The sequence below is a fragment of the Dermacentor andersoni genome, chromosome 2, assembly GCF_023375885.2.
Source record: "Dermacentor andersoni chromosome 2, qqDerAnde1_hic_scaffold, whole genome shotgun sequence".
Lineage (NCBI taxonomy): Eukaryota > Metazoa > Arthropoda > Arachnida > Ixodida > Ixodidae > Dermacentor > Dermacentor andersoni.
Genome location: NC_092815.1, coordinates 104,018,604 through 104,039,072, shown reverse-complemented (window position 1 = coordinate 104,039,072; position 20,469 = coordinate 104,018,604). Strand labels below are relative to the sequence as shown.

General features: G+C 47.1%; 1 protein-coding gene across 3 annotated transcripts in view; it reads right to left on the bottom strand.

Moving 5' to 3' along the window:
- Nucleotides 1-20,469, bottom strand: part of LOC126541509 (guanine nucleotide exchange factor DBS-like) — a 331,349-nt gene that overhangs the window by 51,130 nt on the left and 259,750 nt on the right. For all 3 annotated transcript variants that reach the window (XM_050188294.3, XM_050188296.3, XM_050188295.3), the window contains 2 exons: nucleotides 19,053-19,143; nucleotides 18,280-18,393 (listed from right to left, as the gene is read on the bottom strand). In XM_050188294.3, the coding sequence (XP_050044251.1) occupies nucleotides 18,280-18,393; nucleotides 19,053-19,143 (205 nt within the window). The remainder of the gene's footprint in view (nucleotides 1-18,279; nucleotides 18,394-19,052; nucleotides 19,144-20,469) is intronic.

Sequence of the window (20,469 nt, the reverse complement as noted above, 5' to 3'; positions counted from 1 at the left end):
ATCGTGTCTGTAACGCCAAAAGCTTGACGCATTTCCCATATAAATATATAAAAAAAGGGTTGGGGTGGCCAACTTGAAATTGGAAGTGGCATCAGCATAAATTTGGGCCTGATACAGAGATGGGCCAAGCTGAATTTGGTAGTGATATGGGAGTGGCCCTACCTAAATTTGGGGTGAAATGTTAGTGAGCCAAGCTGAATTTGATGCTGATATGGGGGTGGCCCCACCTAAATTTGAGGTGATATAGGGGTGGGTGAGCCTAAGTTTGGGGGAATATTGGGGGTGGGCCAGCCTGGATTTGGGGATGATATGGGAGTGGGAGAACCTAAATTTGGGGGTGATATGGGGGATGGGCCACCCTAACCATGGGCCTGATATGGGGCTGGACCAAGCTGAATCGGGGGGGGGGGGGGGGGGGGTAGGGGGGCTAACCTAAATTTGGGAGTGATTTGCGGTGGGGCATCCTAAATTTGAGGTGATAGAGGGGTGTGCCAGGCTAAGTTTGGGGCTGATATGGGGATGGCCCACCTGGATTTGGGGATGATATGGGGGTGGGCCAACCTAAATTTGGAGGTAACATGGGGACGGGCTAACCTAACCATGGGGGTGATGTTTGGCTGGGCCAAGCTGAATAGGGGGGGGGATGGGTGGACTAACCTATATTGGGGGATGATTTGCAGTGGGCCATCCTAAATTTGAGGTGATCGAGGGTTGGGCCAGCGTTAGTTTGGGGCTGATATGGGGGTGGGTCAACCTCGATTTGCAGGTGGTATTGGAGTGGGCCAATATAAATTTGGTGGTGTTGTGGAGGCGGGCCAATCTGTATTTGGGGGCGATATGGGGGTGGGCCAAGCTAAATTTTGGGGTGCGTCGAATGGAAATTTGGGGGACGATTTATGGAAATTCGTGGGTGGACCAACTTGAAAATTAGGGGTGGCCCAATTGAAATTGGGGATTGGGCCAACTCCAAGTTTAAGGCTGGGAGAAAAGAAAATCGGGCGTGGCCAACTTTAAATTTGGGGGTGGGCCAATTTAAATTTGAGGGTGTGCCAACTTGAAATTTAGGGGTGGGCCAATTGAAATTTGGGGGCCCGTTTACGAATAGTTAGACAACACCAGTAGTGTTTCTGCATCTTTTTCATTATCGCAAAAGTACGTACATTAATAATTGTTACTTAATACTCCTCAAGGTGAGCTACCACTCGAGCCTTCCCAGCCCACTGGGCTAATAATGTCACAGAAGTACTCTCACCGTGACAACTGCGACGTTCAATGTGGAGATCACAAGAACAAATCGCAGACCGAGCTGACCGTTTTCACACCAATGTCATCGCTAACACTACTCGCTCGTGCAAGAGGCAACACAAGCTTACAACGATCATAATTCAACTTTCACTCGCACGCTAGTCGACACGCTCTCAGTGCACAATTTCGCCCATCATTGGATAGAACCTTGCTGGATGTTTTACTGTCATGTTGCGTCGTTTTTCACGAAGGCCGTCTCCCGAAAAGAGAATACATTTTTGAGATTGACGAGGCAAGCTAGTATATAACTCATACGAAGCAAATGTATAAACGGTTATAGTGATTTTTCAAAAATGAATATAAGTAAATGAGATTTCAGATGGTATTATTTCGACCAGGCATGACAACGAGTTTTTCCCACCTGTCACAGTGATTTCACCGAAAACCTAATGATATTGCTCAAACGTGTTGCCCCAATACTACATGTGCTAAATGTACAAAAGTGCGGTGCGTGGTCACAGCTTCAAAGCCAGTCTATTTTGTGTAGGGTTCTTGATATTGTAGTAATGTGGAGTTTTCTTCTTTATAAGAGCACAAAAAGAAAAATATAACAGATGGTAGCTAAGCATAAAGTACATTGGAAGATCTGAAACCAGCAATTACTTTAATTTGTGGGTTGGTCCTCTCCACCGGTAGATCGCTGTCCGATCACTTCAAAGAATTTTGTTTGTGTGCAACTGCAGCAAAAACGAAGATACTGCCATTTCATTGCCAGGACCTTTATGCCCTCCACACACACAAGGAGGACACCAGATAATTGGCAATATCAGTTTATAAACTGACATTGTTTTGCTAATTTCAGTGTAGCGTGGTGCCGGCGGACGGAGTATTTTCTTAGTATCAGTCCAGTGTTAGCAGTGAGAAGCAGTTCGGTCTACCATTCCCATGAGGGCATACTTGCCATTGTAGCGCTTTACTGTAGGACAAGTGCTAAAAACTTGGTGTGCCTTGTCCTTTCCGCAGATCGTCCATCCATTCTGTTATGGTGACGATCAACGTTGTGTCCGTCAGGCCTCCTCCTCATTTTTAGCTTCACCATCACGAGAGTGGACAGAGAAAGGAAGCTTTCTTAACAATCAGCCCCAGCGGGATTCCACCACTCGCAACTGCTGCAATTCGCATTCAGTGACTGGGCATGCTAACCACATCCTTAGTTTCACAATGACTAGAGTACGCAGAAAAAGTAGAGCTTTGGTCGCTATCACTACCACGAACCCATGTCAATGCAGATATAAGTACGTGCAGGGGCTGGGTATGCTAACTTCTCCGCTATCACCTGCTTCCACCACCTTAGATTTTGCAGGCATACCTGCTTCTTGTTTTGATCGCAGACGCATGCAGGATAAACGCGGATAACTAAAAAATCTCAGTGCCCTTCCACTCTGTGAAGAAACATGACCTGCAAAGCTGTGTATGTGGGCCCCTGAATGGCGAATTGCACCTCCACCGTATGTCAGCCCCGCATTGCGCTGTCTTCGGGATCGGCCCACGTATGGGGAGTGCTTAACGCCTGCTTCATCTCCGCCGCGGGTCTCCCCGGCATGGCGTTACATTCGGGATCAGCCTAAGTATGCGGAGCGCTGAACGCATGCTTCACCACCGCTGCGGGTTGGGCCGGTATTACGCTATCTTCGGGATTTGGCTCTACACGCGGACGCGATAGTGGGGAAAGTAGCCCATAAGAGGAAGCTTTAGCTCTGGTGGTCCTATCTAAATAAATGTAAAAGTTGAATTCGTTTTTCTCGACAGCCACTGCATCTAATTTGACAAGGTTTGTTGCATTTAAAACAAAAACTTAAAATCTAGTGTCTGTTGGTTTCGAATTCTTGATTTAGGTCATCATTTGTTTATTCAATATTGTCAAAAATTGCAAATTTTAAGAAAACGAAAGCATGAAGTTTACAACTCTCTTTCGGCAATGAAAAATGATGTCACAATTATGTACATTGTATCTAACAGCACATCTAAAGCAGACAAAATTGATATATTACGCATAAATCTCAAAAAATTTAATGATATTGAAATACAGCTTTTCCACAACCCTTGTTCACAACGTGATGACTTCACGTAAGATGTAAATCGGCATATTGGATTTGTCCGCTTTGAATTGTCTAATGGATGCTGTTTACAGAACCGCGATATCAGTTCTTGATGCGGAGTTAATAATTTGTAAACTTCGTGCTTGTGTACTTTTCGCACTTTCGAATTTTTGAATATCTTTTACAAAAATTCAAGTCCTAAATAGAAATTTCGCTTCCAATAGTCACTAGAATTTACCTTTCTGTCCCGAATCCAACAAATTTCATTAAAATCGGTCCAGGGGTTATATAAGAAAAGCGTTTCGGCGTTTTACATCTATTTGAATAGGCCGAGTCGGAGTAGGGCCCGTGTTAAAGCTTCCTCTTAACGACTTCGCTGTAAAAAAAAGAATAAAAGAACAAAAAAAAAAAAACGCTGCAGCCATCAATATCGCCGCCTCAGATTTCGTCATGATGGCACCGTCACCATCGGCACGGCTCCGTGAGCAGCTACCAAGCTGTTTACTTTCGTTATCTTCCATCCCTTGGCGGCCGCGCATTGTCTTGATGCCAGCGACGCGCTAAATCTGCACCATCATTCCGTCATGCATCGCTTCTGCGACCAAGCAAGCTTTCGGCGGCACACGTACACTGCCGCATTGACACCAAAACTTTAAAATGCTTGCCTTCGAGAAAGCAGCATGAATAAAAATGGAATGCGACTATGTGGCCACGGGGAACATGTTCACGGGGCCATACTATTGATGACAGCATCACAAAAGGCTAGATGTGGTCAGGTTGACTTTACAGGTTTGGAAGCAATGACTGACGGGCTAGTTGCTACATTATCACATAAAGAACAGCGCCTAAAGTTAGCGCAGTTTGTGTGTGTTTCCTCCATTGTGTCCCGTCGTGAACTGCTGTTCTTTCTGTGGCTTTACAGATGTTCTTTTCCTGCGTCAGTTACGCCTTCCAAGAGTGTTTACTTGGAAAATTTTTTTCGCATGGCTCTTACAGAAGCATGTTTAGTCGAAAGTTTTTCGCTTGGCTGCATAATCTCGAGGACGGGCTGCGGACTGCTCATTTTCTTTAGCCACATAAGAACCATTACTAAAAATTTAATTAACGTAGCTTTGTTAATTACGCAAACAACTTCTCAACTTACACCGCCCATCTAGAGATTACCAATCTGAATATTCGAATGATAAAATGATGTTAACATTGTTTGTATCGTTTCAATAGTTTTGTTTCGTGCAGTTAAAAGCAGCCGGCATATTGATGGTGCTGTAGACTTCTCATAAAGTAAGTGTGAAAGCTTGGACAGGTTATCTTGGCACAAATCAACTTCATGAGCTTAAGCACATGGCCCAACCTTGCACGTCTGTCTTTACAACCGATTCTCATACATTATACAAGAAGCACCTCAGCGCTTCGGCACATCCCACAAGGTGTGCGAGAACATTGTGCGTGCTCCCGATTAGGTTTCTGAGCGTTGGTGGTATCAGGCTCGGTTTCCTGGCATCATAAGGAATAAAAACAGCTTCCTGGAGGAAAGCATTGGGTACATTTTCAGTACTTTGTAACATATGGATAAGCACGGATATGTACGTTAGAACGAAAAGTACTGAAATATTAAGGTGAGGGTTTCGCTGGATGTATTTTAGCTGTCTAATGATAAGATCTAAAGAAAAAAATACTGTGATTTTCTGGCAGTTAAGGCTGACATGAAACATGAGCTCCGACACAGTACCCTGGTGGAACTGGCCCCTGGACTACAGGGCTACATTGAACCACGATATGCTGGTTTGATAAATACCAGTAATTGGAAAGTGGTTCGCTCTTGAATTTCCTGTATGTCGGCGTCGCTGTGCAGTGTTGGGGGCCCTTTTTAAACCACAAGCATTATGTTTCAGCTAATATTGAAAGCAACTGTACTCTTTTTTTTTTAAGGGAGGGGGGGGGGGGGCTTTTTTTAGCGTCTAACCACAGTTCCAAAGTTATCAGATAGTTCAAGATGCGCCTGCATGTGTTTCTAATATCCAGTATGTTGTCACGGATTCAATAGCGAAAGAGCGTTATCTTATCAGATTGCGCGCGTGAAGCGAATACTGGCGTACATTCTCCATCACATTTGACGACCCGAGATTGCGCTGCAATGTACGAGCATTCCAATCTGACGAACCGACGCCTTGATCCGTAGATCGGAATCAGAGGAAGCACTTTGCGTGCAGCCATCGTTATGTTTGAGTGTTATTTTCTTTTCCAGCGCAAGTTCATCTTATAATGAGTAACATTCGTGACTGACTCTTTCGGAAGTATTTTGTTCTTGACATTACTACAACGTGAGAGTATAGAGGTGCTCCATCTTCATTGAGTGAATACTGGGAAACGGACTATAGCCTTTTCTTGCGTCTGCGTTTGCACATTTACCGCACCAATTTATTTTTCATATCTTACTTTTTAATTTGGGGGGCTGTAAAGCACAGCAACCTTTTATTAACACGATGTTTTAATAACACAGAAAGTTTAAATGCTTATTAGTCGCTTTCACCTCATGGTAACGAATTTATATAAAGACATACTTATGATAATTAAAAGCATATACGTTTGACAACGTTTCATCTGAGTTCCCCTTTGCAAGGTCATACAGACTTGCAGGTGGTTCGTATCGGGGACCCTCGACATATGTCCAACCTCCAAACAAAGGGTTATTCCGAATGTTTCATTTCAGGAAGGCGTGTTACCCTCCTGTCTTTCATTCCCGTTCGCAAACACACATAAGACGAAAGTGCTGCGTGAAGAGCGTCGTTAGTCCAGGCCAACGAGCTACCGTAACTCACCTCGCCTATATCGCTGTCATTTAGGCTTAGATAAGAAATATATATATTTCAAATCGACGCATCACGAATACAAAAAGAGCTGCCCGCGACCAGCCCAGATAGGTTTCTTTCATTTCGTACTTCGTCGTAGCGGCTAATAGTAGCTCACGAAGCAGAGCACTGAGTGTGGATATGGCAGAGAAGGTGTTCTATATACTGTCTCGTCACCCACCTAAAATTGCCCGCCGTGCTACTGGCCATTCCTAGAAAATTGTATATGTGACGCCCAGGCATTTGCAACACAGAAACTGTTTTGCGATGGGAGAGTCCAGGTGAGGGACAGGGTGGTTAAGGAGATAAAGACACGCTATTTTCTGCAGTAACTTAGGAATTCATGAATGAATGCCCTCATTTATTGAGAAAAAGGAGGAGCAAGCATCAGTGGAAGCACGTCTTAGCAAATTGGGAGAGAAGCGGGGGACAAAGGGGAAAAGCTGACGCCCGGGTTGCAGGCGAAGTCGCAGCTTAGGGGCGAGAGAATATAAGCAAGAGTTGGTGAAACCAGTTGAATTCCAGTGTAGATGTGTGATGTGCCGAGAAAATGATTGGAGTCACCGTCCAGCATCCGTCCTTTGCAGCAGTATAAGCACCCGCCGTTCTTGGTAACAAACCTTTACTGAAAACCAATCTTCGCAATTACTTATTCATCAGCCATGCCTAGCCACGTATTCCTTAGTGGCAGGGCCTGTGGATTACAACTACGCTGTCCCGACAAGTTACGGCTATAACATGACGCTTGCGGTTACGGATGCCATACTCGTGACTCTTACTATACTACTACTATACTGCGCGAATACTGTAAACATGGGTTTACTGCACAAGTTAGTGAACAGACATTTTAGAACCGCGTTTTTCGCCTTACATACGGTCAACGCAAGCACCACTGCAGCAAGTTAGGGTGCGCGTCCCTTCAAGACAGAGACGCGAACGCAAACATAAGAACGCGTCTGAAGACAGGGTCTTGGGCGTCGTGCCAGACATATCCAAGCCAACAATGTTAACAATCATGCCGTCGTTTCTATGCAAAGAGGTTATCTATTTAAACTTCTGGAGTGACAGCCCAATCCGCCACCTACGGGAGCGCGTGAAGCCGCCGGGGGCCACATTGTTAGAGAAAAAGGAGCGCGGCCACAGCACGTGGCTGTGGTATACGCGCGACGCAACCTGTGCTTGCGGTTCTGCGATGAAAAAATAAAATGAAACCCCTTTAGGAAGTATATCAGTCCGCCACTGTGTGTCGCTGTTGTCAAAAATAAAATGCCATGGTGGTGGGTGCCTTGTGTTCTGTGTACAATATGTTGCGAAAACTGAAAAACAGTCGTTTCCTGTTTTCTTCATTCAGTAACCTGCCGCGTGCATCGGCACTGTGATGCCCTTTCGTCGATAAGTCGTGCGGGCCCTTATTGACACAACATGACCTCGAAATATAGAATCCTTATGCCATTTCTTAAAAAAATCACTATTTGTGTAAATGAGAGTTTTTGGTTTAAACCTAGAAAACAAGAAAAAAAAAATTGAACGGTAGGTCTCATTTTTGTCCGGCATTTCAGTTCTAGTTGAAAAGAGTCGGTGAAAGCAAATTTACAATAAAGCTAAGGGGACCCACAATCTGCACGCAGCCGCAAGCCTACATGCGCTCCAATGACAATAACCTGTCAAAGTTAAGTTCATGTGTCAGCTGGCGGATCAAGCAATCCTTACTTTTTTTTTCGTTCTGCATCCGTTCTGCCTGCGTCTGAGGCAAAAACGTGAAGTGGGAAGGCAGATAAGCAGAAATTGGTGGAGGCAGCTGGTAGCGTAATGGTTAGCGTGCCCATCTCCCAAATGCAACATGGTGCGTTTGGGAGATGGGCTCGAATCCCGGTGGTTTGTTTGTAAAGACGGCTTTCTGTGCTCTCTGGTGACTGCGAAGCTCAGAATGAGGCGGCAGCCTGACGACAACGGTCGCCGTCAACGTAACAGAATAAGCGGGCGTAGCGGTGTTGATGAGCGAGGCTGTAGACGGATAATGTCACCATAGACAGGACCACGCTTCAATCCCGGTGCTCAGCGGAAATATACATAGACAGCGTGTCAACTAGCGTGTAATTGATACTTCATTAAGGTCGCTGCGTGTTTGTGTTGTGTCTAGCAGGAGTGAGTAGTGTAAGAGATGACACTGGAGAGAAGGCGGTGAGCGAAGTCCGCGAAAAGTAGTTGAGGATAGCCATATTGAACGTCGACGCCATGTTGAATAAAGCCTGCGACTTCATTTGCTCAGCCGCCAGAAAGGCTTGAGTGGTAGCATACCGCTGGGCGTATTTGGTACCCACAGCGATAAACACATACTTTGCGGAAGTAAACAGAGGAAAGGGACGTAGTGAGTTGGCCGCCCTTTTCGATCTCTGCCATAGTTTGAAAAATGAATGTGGCGAAGTGTGACGCACAAAATAGTATATGTCAACCCAAATGAATCATCGTGTTCATACTTGCGCGAGACGCCATGGTGGCCTGCCACCAGGACATCATGAAGTTGCAGCCATGAGAGTTTTCATTGGGCACTTGAGAATAAAACGAGCACATCAGACACGTCCGAGGGACATTTCTAGGGTACAAAAGCACATCGCCCCCCCCCCCCCCCCCAATAAAAAGGAATATATAAATCGCGAATATAATCTTACGAATAGGGACATCATAAGATCGAGCTCTACGGCGCTTGTTGATCTTGTTTAGGATGACGTCAGCATTTCATTCAACATTTATTTCTGAGAAAATGAGTTGAAGTTCCGTTTATTTGCATCACAATGACAGGGGTAATCAGGCAAACATTGACAGCATTTCATTAGAGATTGCCTGTCTAGTCTGTGGAGATTGCGTATGACAATGACAAAAAACACAGAAAGCTTTGCTTACATCGATTCGCACATACATGGGATCCGCATAATTTTTTGACTGTCAATTTAAATGCTTAAGAATGGCGCTCATTAACGCAATATTTCCATTCACAGTGAGCAAAAGCGGCTGTCGTATCCACAGTAGAACTGATTTAAATGGCTTTAATCCCATGCACATTATATCATTGCCAATTTCCGTGGGATTGGAGTCGTCAAAACGGGATACACTTGACAGGGAAATCAGGAGGTTGATGAACGGCAAGAAGGCAGAAGCTTGCACAAGACCTCAGGGATATAAAATGACTTTTTGAGCAGCATGGTCAGGGGGCCACGCAATGGTTTCCACGTCTATTAAAAATCCTCAAAAAATGCGGGCATTTTGGGAGAGGTGAAACCACTGGAAATTTCATAACAGCATTAGCCTAAATATAAAAGATGACTTAAAAATAAGAAACCATAACGTTGACAAGGTGGCCAAATTTTGGCATAAATAAATTGGCTGTTGAAGCAGTTCAGCTGAAACGCAATGGTGCGAAATAAGGCGAGAATGTCGGCAAGTGTTGAACAAAGCTCAAGTAGGTCCGGTGGCAGACGCCAGCGCTCGGCAGCTGTCAAGCGACTGCACGTATTAGCGAGATGCCTAGTCGTCAGTAGTTACAGTATGATTCGGGTCTGAAATATTGGATGCGGACTCCATCACATTGAACACAGTGCATTCAACGGTGTCATTCTTGGACAGATGGTACCCATTCTCGCGCAATGAGGATGGGAACAAATTGTCTCACGTGCCGGCTGTCACCTTCCTCCTACTGCCAACATTCCTTCCCCTCCATAGTTGCTTAGCTTTTATTGGGTTCGGCTGCTAATCACGAGGTCTCGGGATCAAATCCCAACCACGGCAGCCGTATTTAAATGGGTGTGAAATGCGAAAACCCGCGTACTTAGGGTTAGGCGCACGTTAAAAAAGCCCAAGTGGTTTGAATTATTCCCGAATCCTCCACTACGGCGTGCCTGCCTCAAAATGAAATCGTGGTTTTGGCAAGTAAAACCTCATAATGTGTTATGTAACATTCTTTAAGAATGTCCTGGACAGTCGCACAACTCTTGAATACAATTAAGTGTCAGGAAATGTGCGCGAGGTCTTTGAGTGTGTGGATAGCCATTATGGCGTTCGATAGCTGCTAGTCTACATTGCGGCTATATAATAAAGGCGGAACGGCAACATGGTAGAGAATGTGGAGAATATACAAATCCCACATATATTACTGCACAATAACTTTAAATAGCGTTCTTGCTTCACGCACGTGGATAACCGCCATAGGAGACGACTTTGGAAACTAACTGCAAGTACTGTATAGGTCGTACCCAAGGGTGAACCTGGCCTGGTGACCAGTAAATGTGACGTAATATTGCGAGCAGCTTCGGCCATAGCATGCTAACGGACGACGACACAGACTGAAGTGACTAGCGCAAGAGGCAGGGCACACTAAAGACGCTACAAGGACAAGCGCCCAGTTGGAAGCTTGCGCTTATCCTTGTCGCCTCTTTAGTGTCCCGTGTCCACTCTTGCGCTAGTCATTTTAGCATGGAATACCAACTAGCCCGGTCTCACACCCTGCCATGACACAGGGACAGTTTGCTCAACTCTTGTGCCGTGACTTTTGTGTCAAGGTGAAAAACCAACATATCCATGTATATGTCTTAATACTTAAGCACATCTAGATTTGCAGCTGCGGCGGTAGCCCATGAGTGCGCATTGAAAAGTCGTTAGTGAAATAATTGTGTGCGCCTGAACGAATTCGATAGGGGAAAATCAAAATCCGTCCACGACGACGTCTCTAGTAGACGCTGTGCGATGTTCTCACGTTAACAATGTGTGCCGTCTGAAGGAAGGCTGCCCCGAAGTGCTTTTGACGGTTAGGCTAGCTTCTTTACTCCGTAGAATGAAAAAAAAAGAAAAAGAAAATAAAAAAGCAAGAAAAAAAAAAGAACCGCATCAAAAGCTCAGAATCAACCATTGCTCGTCGCGACTAAACGTTCTTAGATGACAAGTAATTTCCAGGCGACGAGCGAATACGCTTTATCAAGAACACTGATAACGCCGGCGGGACAAGCATTGTGGCGAAGTTCAATGCGCAGGGATGGTTTTAATTTTTTTTATTTTTGTTTAGTTGACGTCATCACGCGTCACCGCGGGAAGTTTGAAAAGTTGAAGGTCAGTACGCCACGTGGTGGCACTCACGCGAACTAAACCCTTGTGTCCAGAAAAGCTGGATACGAGATTTATGCTCCGAAATAACGCCATTTGTTACTCCGCTAGTGCTTTCGTTGTTTGTATGTATGAGGTCACATGCCCATATGCAAGTACTATTGGCGCAAAAAATTAGCGGGGCGCGACTTTCGCGATATAAGAGTTAAACTTACAGTGAATTTTGATGCTCAGCCTGAAGAAAAAAATGGAACACCGTTATGGCCTAGAGCGAACCGCAGCTCGTACGACAGTCTTGTCTGGATACATATTTGGACACGCGCCACGCACGAACTTCAAGGCGGCACCGCTAGAGGCGCAGCGTGTCCTGAGAAATGCTCGAGAGAGAAGCCCGCATACACGCCTCGTACACTCGCGCTTACGCGGTGGCACCACGGTGTGTCGCTACATTAATCCAATGCTAATCGCATTCACATTGATATCAATCGTGAGACGGGTTCTGCCGGAATTATTTTCATACCTTTTGAACTACGTATACCAGATTTCAATAATGACCCCCCTCACAATTTCTTTAGCATCATTTACCTGGCCAATTCCCCTCCCCCCCCCCCCCCGCATAGGGTATGCGTCACCATGTCCGAGGATAACAACAGTCCAGCGAGCAACGTTGTACAATTCCCTCTATAACTTGCCTTATACTTTGCTCAAATGTTTCCTCCTCTCCTGCGTTTAACCGCCGGCTTCTTGGACAGTACTGGTAGTGGGTATGTGCCATGGTGTAGGGAGCAAGCAAGCAACGTTGTCCTTATTCGGGCAAAGCTCGAAGAGCAAGCAGCTTTCGTGGTTGCATGTGTTGCATGGGAAGGCCGGCAGCCGCTGTGGACGGTGAGTTCATCTGTCTGAATTACCCAGGCTTCTAGCAGCGCGTAGCATACAGGTTATATATATTGCAGGCAAAAAAAATTGGCAGAGGCTTAGCTTGGCTAAGCCTAGTGGATTGCGAAAGCAATCTTCTGTTCAGGTTGTATAGTTCCATACTGCTCATCGAACGTGTAGATGCAGTCTCGTCGCCATTTAAAGCATCCATAAGGCTTGCTGTCGAACGATCAGGTGTCGCCAAAGTCGCGGCAGCATCGAGAGCATGCATGATACTTGTAGATGCACCCAGAGCAAGAGATGTTGAACGCATTCGCCTGGCTGCATAATATGCCCCCCCCCCCCCCTTTAGCTAAACGTTGTTCCCGCTCTTCATCCGTTTCTTCCGCACGCCGCCGCTTCTTAGCTGCAGCACATCGTTGCACCTTCACCTTATACACATCATCCGACATACCGTGGAGTATTCGCTGGGACGATCGCGACGAGCCGAGTTGGGGGGGCAGCTTTTCCACAGCTGGCATGACGTCACCAAGGGACTTTAGACGTCACGTACAGCGAGTGCCCCTCGCGGCAGCAGCGCGCAGCTGCAGCATGGAGGATTCGCTGGGACGATCGCGACGAGGCGAGTTGGGGCCCCGCTTTTCCACAGCTGGTATGACGTCACACATAGGTCACGCTAAAGGTCAATGGTGGATTCTCCGGGACGACGGCCAAGAGCGGAAACCTCGAGCAGTATTGCTTTCGCGATAAAAGAAAAAAGAGCGTGTAGAACTTTACATAAATTTGACGAAACGCAGAGCGGTACATATTCTTCGTGATCCATTGGCCCCTAGTCAGATAAAGTGTCTTTACTTCCTTTCATAATTATCTTGGAAGTAATTACGTGAATATTCATCCCACATAAAAGTCGGGTTCACATGAAACCGTATGTGAGTGGCTTACCATTTCCGTGAGCTTTTGAAAAAGATAATACGAAATTTATACAAGCTGTTCCGTCAACATGGACAAAACATTTGGAGGGCGCTTAAGCTTCGCCTTTAAGAGTGGAACGCGATAGCGTTATCGCACCCCGTTCGCACCGCCTACTCAAACGATCTACGCCAGCCAAACGTCGCGATCGGCACCGATAGCCGGGCCGCGACGCGCCATGAAGGCGGACGCGATCATGGGGCGAGTGGCGCGCCACGTCTCGGGCCAGCGCCGTACATTGCGAGGAGGGGGTCTTCTGTGTTTGCCGCAAGATGGCTCTGCGTGTGCGCAGAGAGCAGAAGAACTGTAGCGGAAACGTACTTCGCTACTCGTGAAACTGCGACTTCTGTAAGTTACATGGTCATAATTACCGATATACACCGCTGTATAACTTTCTACGGCACGTTTCTAAGGCAACACCGCATTCACTAGAGGCGATTTTGTCCCGCTCTGAACGAATGAACTCGTGGCTGAGCCCATGTGGATCTAAAGGTAACTCTTTCTTTAAAGTCCTTTGTAGCTTCTTACCGGTAGAAACGGGGGCTTTTCCGTATGACGCTATAATGCTCCTGGGCCTCCACAGTTTGTGGAAAGCTAGAACGCAGTTCAACAACGCTGATGTCAATTCGCGACCTACACGTGATCACTTCATTGAATCTGTAGTACGGTTCAGGGATGTCCATCGGGCACTCCCTGAACAACCAACATGGATTGACATGCTAGATAACCTTGCAGCATTGAAAAAATTTTGATATGTCGTGCCAGCAAAATCCTTGTTGACATGTTTTTCCTTTTTCTGTATTGTTTGTGTATGTCAAAGCCGGCAATAAAGAAAAAAAAACTCGTGGCTGAGCGGTAGCGTCTCCGTCTCACTCCGGAGACCCTGGTTCGATTCCCACCAGCCCATCTTGCATGATGTTTTTTTATTTATGAAGTGCCTTCTGGGATTTAGCGCTCACTGTCAACGCCGCTGACGCCGAAGACACCGGCTTTTCTGCGACACGAGCTCCTTAACCCTGTCGCGTTAAAAAAGCTGTAAGTTAATATGAAAATCTAGGATGCAAAACGAATACACCCGCCTAGTGAACATAGGGTTCACAACCATCCTTACACTAGCGAGACAGCCCCGACTTTTCATTGGAAGTCTAGAGTTCCGGCCTGATCCGGTTGGGATGGCCAAATGTCCCTGCATTTATTTTATATTGTTTCTAGTGAACAGTGATCAATAAACCAGATTTCCTTTTTAAAATGCCTGACAGATCAGCTGCGGATTATTCTCTTTTGTTTTCTGTTGTACTGTCACAAACATAAAGGTGGTGGCATGGTTCTAGATCTGTTGTCGGTCGTACGTCTACCTGCATTAGCAGCTATGTTTTAACCAGGCAACTATGACAACTTTCTTGTAAATCGCGGCTAAGACTTTAAAAAAAAAAAACTCTGCAACATTAGTGCACGTACAGACTGGCGGTTCCTGGCACTGAAAAGGTCAGTAGTCGTGATTTGTAAAGTCACAGGTTCGAGCTTAAAGGCGCCCTGGCATAATTTTTTTTCACTTTTTAGTTATTCTTTATCATTGCTGTGAAGCATATCTGTGCACTAAATAACCAGAAATATTTCAACGCAAATGACCTAACATTATCTGCAGTTAGGCGCAGAATGCATCATGTTATGTCAATACCACGAGGTTGCTGCTGTTGGATGTTAGCCGCCCGCCCGGCCATCACTGCCGAAATAACGAAAACATGTTCTCGCTAGCATTCGCTAATAATCGCTCAAATATACCTGTGTAAACTGAGAAATCTAAAAACAAAACATCCCGAGTTCCAAATTCATCGTGCGTCCCTTGACGATGAATCACCATGCGCTCAGAGTCATCACATATCTCGAGTCTCTTTAAAAGTCTTCAGTTTTATTTGCAGCGTCAAGGCTGAAATAAAAAAAATAAGAAAAGGTGACCACGGCGAAGCGCTACGGCCAGATTTTGGCTTTTTTCGCGATTATTGCGTTTGCTGGTGACACGCACTTTGGACACATTCGATGCGAATGGAATACGCCGCTTTTCTCACTTACCTTCTCACTTATCACGCCTCACTTACCCGCACCATGCAGTATGTCGCCCCACTGTTCCTCATGTAATGCTGTAAAGTTTGCGATCAGAGGGAACCAAAGTACGAATAGAAAAAAAAAGCTAAATCAAAGTACTCCACACGTGTGATCACTTCACAACTCCGTGCGATACGTAATAGCTGTGCTACTTCTCTGCCACAATGCTGTAGTGTGGAAAAACTCGTTTAAAAATTCGAACAGCTCAAGTTGCAAGAACGCCGGTCGATACGAAAATCAACGAGTGTCCTGGCGCCAGCTTTAACTTGCTGCAATTTATTTCTGACAAGACGTGTTTTTGTGCGAGTTTGTTCATTGTGTCGAATAAATTAAAGTAGTCCATGTGTTTTCTTTTATTATTATTATTGAGCTCTTAATTTATTTCATGCGTTTACGCCGGTGATCGTCGTATACAACTAAGGCTTTTCGACTCGCGGAACGACGCAGTCTCTCACCTGAGTTTGTTTAACTTGTCAAAATGGGCCTGCTTTCGCTTTCCTCCAGAACTATCGAGCGCCCTGCGAAACAGAGGGAACACGAGGCGAACCACGAAGGGTCGACCGCGATGCTACGAGCGCCCAAATCGGAGCTGGTCGCTGCGTCTCTTCTGACAGTGCTGGTCACTGCCGCGCTATTCGATGTCGCTCACTCCAGTCGCACGGAGGCGCTGCGACAGCGCGGCAGGAAGCCAGCATCGCCCCAAGTCTGCACCAGCGCAGCCTGCAGCAGGCTGGCCGCACTCATCTCGCAAGCCGCGAACGCTAGCGCCCAGCCGTGCGTAGACTTCCACGAGTACGTGTGCGGCGGTTGGAATCACCGGGCTCGGTCGCTCACCGTGGCCGAGTACGCGCGCGAGGCTTTCATCGCGAAGGTGACGCAGCGATCCAGAAGCGCCCCGCTTCCCGAGCTCCAACAGACGGCCGAAGAGAAGGCGGCCCGCTACTTCACCGCCTGCGACGACGTCGTCTCCGGTCACGAAGACCACCTCGACGACGTCAAGCGGTTGCTTCTGAACGGCGGCATCACGTGGCCGGACAACGGGACCAATTTCGACTTCCTGGACGCGATGTTCTACATGTCTCTGGTCGCACGAGTGCCGATCCTGCTGCGTCTGTCGCTTCGTGGAAACGCCACGTCCAAGACTATCCTAATCTCCCGCGCGATGCCGACGTTTCTGGTCGCGGCGAGGCTCAAGCGAGAAGTGAGAACGGCGAGCGCCAAGAAGTTTTTCCGGACCCTGTACGTAGCCTTTTCGACCACGGGCCGCGCTGACGTGGGCGGGCGCTTCGCGGTTCTCGCCGATCAGGAGAACCGCCTCGTCGCGTCACTAAACGCGGCTCAGGTGAACGCAAAAAGCGCCACCGCGACCACCTCGGATATCCATCACTGGGCCAAAGGCACGTCAAAACAGCGCTGGCGAGCGACGTTCTACAAGTACTGGAAAATAGCCAGCAATGTCTCCGTGCCCGTAACGATCGAGAACAGAGACTACTTCTGGGCCGTCTTCTCGCACTACAGAAGGTTCGGAGATGCGCAAACGATGGACCTGTTCGGTTGGCTGTGCGTGCAAGCGCTTTTTCCTTTCACCAACCGGAAGATCGTGTCGAGTTACTACGCGTCTCCGGATGTGCAGATCAAGCACCGAAACCTCTGCTTCCATCAGACCGACAAGATTATGCACTACGCCTTTCAGTTGGGCATTGCCCGGGACATCTGTTCCGAATCACTCGTCGACGACGTTAACTGGCTCGTCGCACGTATATCGCATTCCATAGACGACACCGTGGCGACCGGCTGGCTATTCTTCGGCGAATGCCTCGAGTACGACACCCGTGGAGACAGATTCACAAGTGCGCTCGCAAAGTACGAAACAAATTACACCGCGCAGGCTTACGCATCATTTCCGGACATGACTGGCGACCCACTTGTCAACTGGATGGAAGCGGTGGACGCAGTGCCCGATACACTGCGCTACCTCCTGCCTGCCGGTGAACTCGCGCTCGGCGAAGACGTGCGAGCCGGCGAGCCTCCGATCGAGCCAGCGTACCTCGACGTACCCTGGTACGCGCTCGACGCACCGCTCGCCGTCAAGCTGGCTGGCCTAGGATCTCGCGTCGCCGCGAAGGTCTTTCGAGAGTTACTGTCCCCGAAGAAAGCGTGCCGCGGGCTCAGAGACAGCGCGGAGCGCCTGTGGAGCTGCTTCGTGGCCCGCGAGCAGCAGGACACGGACCTCTCCGACGCCGCTAGGGACGACGTGCTAGTGTCCATGCTTTCCTCCGGTGTCCTGTGGCCGGTCCTGCGGGACCTCGTGGCGGGCAACAGTAGCGTTCTCGCAAATGTACAGTCGCTCTCGGAGACGCAGCTCTTCTTCGTCGTGGGCTGCCTACTGCTGTGTGGGGAAGAGCACAGCGAGGCGAAGTGCAACCTCCCCCTGAAAGACAACGTTCGCTTCGCACACGCCTTTTCCTGCCCACGTGGCGCTCCTATGCGCCCCAGACGGGCTTGTAGCGACATCGGCTTTAGCGCTTTAGCCATTAAGCGCGTCTAAACGGAGGCATTGCGGCACGTCAGCCGAGGACATGCAGCATGTGATCCCGTGGAATGAATCGAAATGGAAAGATTAAATATTAGAGGTTGTTAATGTTGACGGCTTTCCAGTAGTTCCTTTGTTGCATATATAGCGAAGGCGTCTTGCGTAATAATTTGAAACATTCCACTGCCTTAACGTGCTCGGAAAATCAGCACTAGCTCTAAGAACGAAAATGTTGATACACAAATCTCTCGCCTCGCTGTACCCTAGAGGTACGACCTCCAAACTGAATCTTTACACAGGGTCTTCTTTTTTTCTATATTGCCCTGTTCAATGTGCTGCGGTGCGTTTCGCTGGCTGCACTTAAAATGCATGTGAACAAATCACTACGATTTACCTCCTCAGATGCGAGCTAAATGGTTCTAACATTGTAGCATCGGCCAAGCATGTTCAAGTTTATAAGTATTTCGCAGCCTTGTGAGCAGAAAAAAGAAGCTAAGAAAGGCCAACCACTCACCCTAAACTTGAACTCTTCTTTGAATAATTTGTTGCTGACTTCTGACAGCGCTTTTTGTAAGAATCCCACAGGCTTGAGAACAAAGACTACTTGTATTACGCCTGGGAAATACCCCTGAAATCACCAGAAAAGACAAAGTTATTACCACATGAAAGGAACTGCACTCGTATCTCTATGATGGTCAAATGTGTTTGCTTAGAGATGGTCTGTTTCTTTTACTTTCCTATTAACAAGGAAACGTGTTTGTTATTTCCTTACTTCAGTATTCTTTTTTCTTAATTAGGGTCCTGTTGCTAGCTAAGATTCTGAGACAGTGGAGTACTTTATATAGCCAAACTCCCATTTTGTCCTAGTTACCCACAAAGGTCAGTGAAGGCTGACGTTCACGCAAACAGCATATTTTTACGTTGTTTCTTACTTGCAGAGGTCATTTAAGGTACGCCTGCCATCAGTGCATGTCTAACATATAGAAGTGTCCATGCCACTTCCACAACAAAAAACTAACAAGCGCCTGCGGGCATAAATTAGTTTTCGCATTAGGTATACATCGAAAATCTGATCCCTGATGCGATCGACAGTATGAATAAATAAATAAATAAAATAAATAAATAAATAAATAAATAAATAAATAAATAAATAAATAAATAAATAAATAAATAAATGAATGAATGAATGATCTCTTCAACAAAAATTAAAATCACTTGTATGCTATGGCATAGAAAACGCAATGAGTCTGGTAATGAACCACGGAATAGATGTTCTGTAATACTTACTGAGATCTTGAGCAATACAGTCTTGACCGAGTTCCATTTGTCCTTCCTCCTATCCACAACCAGTACAAAACCTAACTCAGCGTCTTGTGGTCTGCAAGAAAGTACAAAAAAGAAAAACCGTGAGGCTTACTTTTACGAGCTTTGCTCGATTTGCAAACGCCGCTCTCACACCAGCAGTTGGACCGTTTCGAACACAATATCGCAAACAACACTTGATTACATGTGTGGTTTGCCAGAGAGCAGATGTGCGCATCCATTCATGCACGAATTAAAACTAATGTAATAATCTCACGCTGCGTGGACACTCAGAGGATTGATCAAGACCATTTATTTTTTTTTTCACTGTTCGACATAACTGAGAAGTTCGAAAAAAAAAAGATTGGATAAACTTAGAAACAGTGGCACACGTTCACGCGAGCAGAAGCGAAAGTACGCCATTGAGCAATAAGATGGGAACCAATAAAACTTGTATTTGAGTGGCCGTAGAGGCTTAACATGCCATGCTACCTTGTTCCACAAGACTAATGTTGTCCAGGAAAGCTTTGTGGTGCTGTAACAGTATTTTCTAAATCTCAGGCTACTCGTACTCGCCGATTTAAAAATTCTAGGACCCCCCCCCCCCCCCCCCCCCGTGTGCGCGCCTTCGCGGTAGTTGGCACCTTCGATACTACACTTCGGGTGAAATTCAGCATTGTACGCACTGTAGGACAACTTAGCCTCGGCTCAGCTTCCATGATCTGCTTCGGTGCAACTTCTTCGAAACGCAACTCTGTCGCAGTATTAATTAAAACCATGGCAACGGGCGAAGCAAAAAAGTGCAAGCAGCGAAAGGCAGACAGCCCTTGGCAGCGGCTCATGTTCGCGCTTGCATAAACAGATACAAAGGAGGGAAGAGAGAGAAGGGAGGGGGGGAAGAGGGATCAAGATATCAGCGCCAGCCAGGGGACAGTAGAAAAAAAAAAAGTGAGCAGGCAAAGAATAAAACGCGGAGGACGAGGGCGTCGGCAGCCGAAGAGGCAGCCCCCGCCCCTGGTTCGAGCATAGCAGCTCAGAAACGAGCTCGGCGCATGTCGGCGTGGGCTGCGCGTCACTTTGCGCGCTTCGTCGCGCCAAGCACCGGCGCGTGATCTCGCTTACACGCTCTCTCGGAGCGCGGAGGGAAAGGAGGACGCGAGCACTGCGACGCGGCGTACGAGACGTGGGACAGAGGCGGTGCACAGGAGAAGTTAGTCCCCCACGCTACATGGGTGCAGTGCTGCGCAAGCTACCGGGTTCGTTGCTTTAGCCAATCAGGAGCCGAGTCAACGAAACCGTCCCGGAGTGTCGATGTCTCGTCAATGGCCACTGTCTTGGCTATCAGTCAATCGCATAATCGCATAGTTTGCTACAGTCGTTGCGATTAGCCAGCGCGTTAACG